Consider the following 2,957-nt stretch of genomic DNA (forward strand, 5'->3'; position numbering starts at 1 on the left):
GGGGTTACCGTGGGGCGCTGGGTGCCGGGCGGGGGGGCCGGGGGGGGCTCAGCCACGTTCTCCTGGGGCAGGTGGAAGCGGAGGGTGAGGGGCACCGGCCCCGACCCCAAACCCGGTGGCCCCGGTGGCCCCGGCAGGCTCTTCCCGCTGGCGGGGGCCGCCGGCAGCTCCAGGCTCTTCCTCTGCGCCGGGAGGAAGAGGAGGCATTTAGGGGGGGGGAAGGGGGGGCATGGGGACATGGGGGGTGTCCCCCCCAGAAAGTGGCTTTGGGGACAAAAGGGCTGGCCCCCTCCCTGATTTCCCGGGGTGCCAAATCGACCCCAAAAGGCTCCCGGGGTCCCCAGCGGGTTCCTCCCCCCCTTTTTCCCTTTCCTCCCCCCCCCAGCCCCATGGGGTGTCCCCAGGGTCCCCCCGGTATGTCCCTGAGGGCCCCAAAAGGTTTTGGGGTGGCCCCGATGGTTTTTTGGGGTGGGTCCCCTGGAGGGTTTGGGGCTGGTCCCTGTGGGTTTGGGGCCGTCTCCTGGCTCTGGGGGTCCCCAACAGCACCCAGTGGCCCCTGCTGGACCCGGGAGGGTCCCCAACAGTTCTGGGGGTCCCCAACGGGCTTGGGGACGTCCCCCAATGGCTCCGGGTGTCCCCCGTGAGGTTGGGGGCTGTCCCCCTTTTGGGGCTGTCCCCCATCCCCTTGGGCTCCCCCTGTCCCTGGTGTCCCCTTGTCCCCATAGGGCTGTTCCCTTGTCCCCGTTGTCCCTTTTTGGGGTTGTTCTATGCCTGGGATGTCCCTTGTCCCCACGGTGTTCCCTGCCATCCCCCATGGGGCTGTGCCTTGTCCCCATGTTGTCCTCTGTCCCTAACACCCCCACGCGGGGCTGTCCCTTGTCCCCATACTGTCCCCTGTCCCCATTAACCACACAAGGGTACTGTTCTTTGACCCTACGCAGTCACTTGTCCCCATAATGTCTTCTGGGGTTGTCCCCTGTCCCCACCAACCCCACAAGTGACTGTCCCTTGTCCCCACAGTGTTCCTTGTCCCTGTCAACCCCTACAGGGCTGTCCCTTGTCCTTGGGGCGTCCTCTGCCGCCAACGACCCCACATGCGGCTGTCCCTTGTCCTTAAGGTGTCCCCTGGCCCCATTATCCCCTACGGGGCCGCCCCCTGTCCCTGCAGCGTCCCCTATCCTATTTACCTGTCCCTCTTCCCCCCCCCAAAGGACCACGATCCATCCCGGGTGTCCCTTGCAGGACCTCCCCGGTGTCCCCAACATCCCTGCTGTCCCCTCACCGGGTCGCGCTCAGGGGAGTCAGGCCGGGAGCCGGGCAGCCCATTCTTGGTGGGGGTTTTGGCCTCCTTGCGGGGTCCCTGCACTCGCTGCAGGTCCAGGCGCTCGGGGGTCACCCATTCGTCCAGGCGCTTGTTGACTGGGAGGTGGGGAGATACAGGGTTACATCGGCGTCCGTGTCACCCCCCCCCCCCGTCCCCGGGCCCCCCCCCCTCCATGGGACCCACCCCACCTATTGACCACGCCCCTTCCCTCTAGGCCCCGCCCCTTCCCTTCACACCCTGCCCCTTCCCAGCCCCCTTCTCCCTCCAGGTCTCACCCCTGGCCCCGCCCCAGCCCCGCCCACCACCTCCAAGACCCTCCCATGGCCTCCAAGCCCCGCCCACCCCTCCAAGCCCCGCCTCCTTCCTCCAAGCCCACCCACCCCCTCCAAGCCCCAGCCCCCCCTCCCTCCAGGGCCGGACTCTGCCCCTCCCTCTAAGCCCCGCCCACTCCACCCAAGCCCCGCCTCCACCCTCCAAGCCCCGCCCATTCCCTCCAAGCCCCTCCTTTCCCAGCCCTCCCCTTCCACGGTTCCGCCTTACCCCTTTCCCCAAGCCCCGCCCACTCCCCAAACCACGCCCACTCCCTCTCCAGCCCCCTTCCCCCCAGCCCCTCCCCTCGCGTCCCGCCCCTCCCCAAACCCCGCCCCCTCCCCACAAGCCCCGCCCCCTCCCCACAAGCCCCGCCCCGCTCACGCCACTCGTCCTCGTTGTCCTGGTTGCGGCGCAGCACGGGCAGGCGGCAGCCCTCCGACACCTCGGCCTAAGGGGCCGCCGTCACCGAGGGGGGGCCCGGAGAGCCCCGGGACCCCCCCGGAACCCCCCCGGAACCCCCCCAGGACCCTCCCCGGTGCCCCCCCGCCCCTTCCCAGCACCCCCCGCGTCCCGCTCACCGCCTCCGCCATCTCCCGGCCGCCGCTTCCGGGTGCCGAGCGCCACTTCCGGGCCTCTGGCGGAGGCAAGCCCCGCCCCTTCCGGTCGGGATGGGGAACTGTTTCCGGGTCGCGTGGGGGCGGTGCCACTTCCGCGAGCGGCAGCGCGGCGCCGGTGGCGGCGGCGGAGCAGCGATTGCGATCGCGTCCGGCCCCGCCCCGCCCCGCCCCGGTCCCCCCCCCCCCCCCCCCCCCCCCCCGGCCGGGGGCACGGGGCCCGCGCCGGGCGGCGGGCCGGGGGGGGGGGGGGGGGGGGGGGGGGACCCCCAGTGACGTCATGGGGGGGGGGGCATCGGTGGGCTCGGGGTTTAAGGGGGGGGGCTTGGGGCGCATCGGGGGTTTGGGGCGCGTCGTCAGTAGGTTCTAGAGATAACGGGGCAGGTTGGGGGGGGGGGGGGGGCAATCAGTGGGTTCCAGGTAACGGGGGATGGGGGTGATTTATGGGGGTGATTTTGGGGCGTTATCGTTAGGTTTCAGGGTTAATGGGGGGGGTGGGGGTGGTTTTAGGGTGTTGCCAGTAGGTTCTAGGGTTAACAGGCGTCTGGGGGATTGTTGGGGAGTAATTAGTAGGCTCCAGGGTTAACGGGGGGGGGGTTGGAGTGTAATCAGTAGGTTCCAGGATTAACAGGATATTTGGGGGCATCATCAGTGGGTTCTAGGGTTAATGGGATATTTGGGGGTGTCGTCAGTAGGTTCCAGGGTTA

General features: G+C 69.5%; 1 protein-coding gene across 1 annotated transcript; it reads right to left on the reverse strand.

The window, feature by feature from the left end:
• Positions 1-5: 5 nt before the first annotated feature.
• On the reverse strand, positions 6-2,436 carry LOC118158608 (histone acetyltransferase KAT5-like; the record flags this gene model as incomplete). The annotated part of the gene is made up of 4 exons (XM_035313278.1): positions 2,215-2,436; positions 1,865-2,084; positions 1,283-1,446; positions 6-182 (listed from the first exon to the last, which is right to left on the reverse strand). Coding segments are annotated over exons 1-4 (573 nt in total), but the record flags the coding sequence as incomplete, so codon positions are not given.
• Between the last annotated feature and the right edge of the window lie 521 nt (positions 2,437-2,957).

Source organism: Oxyura jamaicensis, assembly GCF_011077185.1.
Source record: "Oxyura jamaicensis isolate SHBP4307 breed ruddy duck chromosome 33 unlocalized genomic scaffold, BPBGC_Ojam_1.0 oxy33_random_OJ70545, whole genome shotgun sequence".
NCBI lineage: Eukaryota > Metazoa > Chordata > Aves > Anseriformes > Anatidae > Oxyura > Oxyura jamaicensis.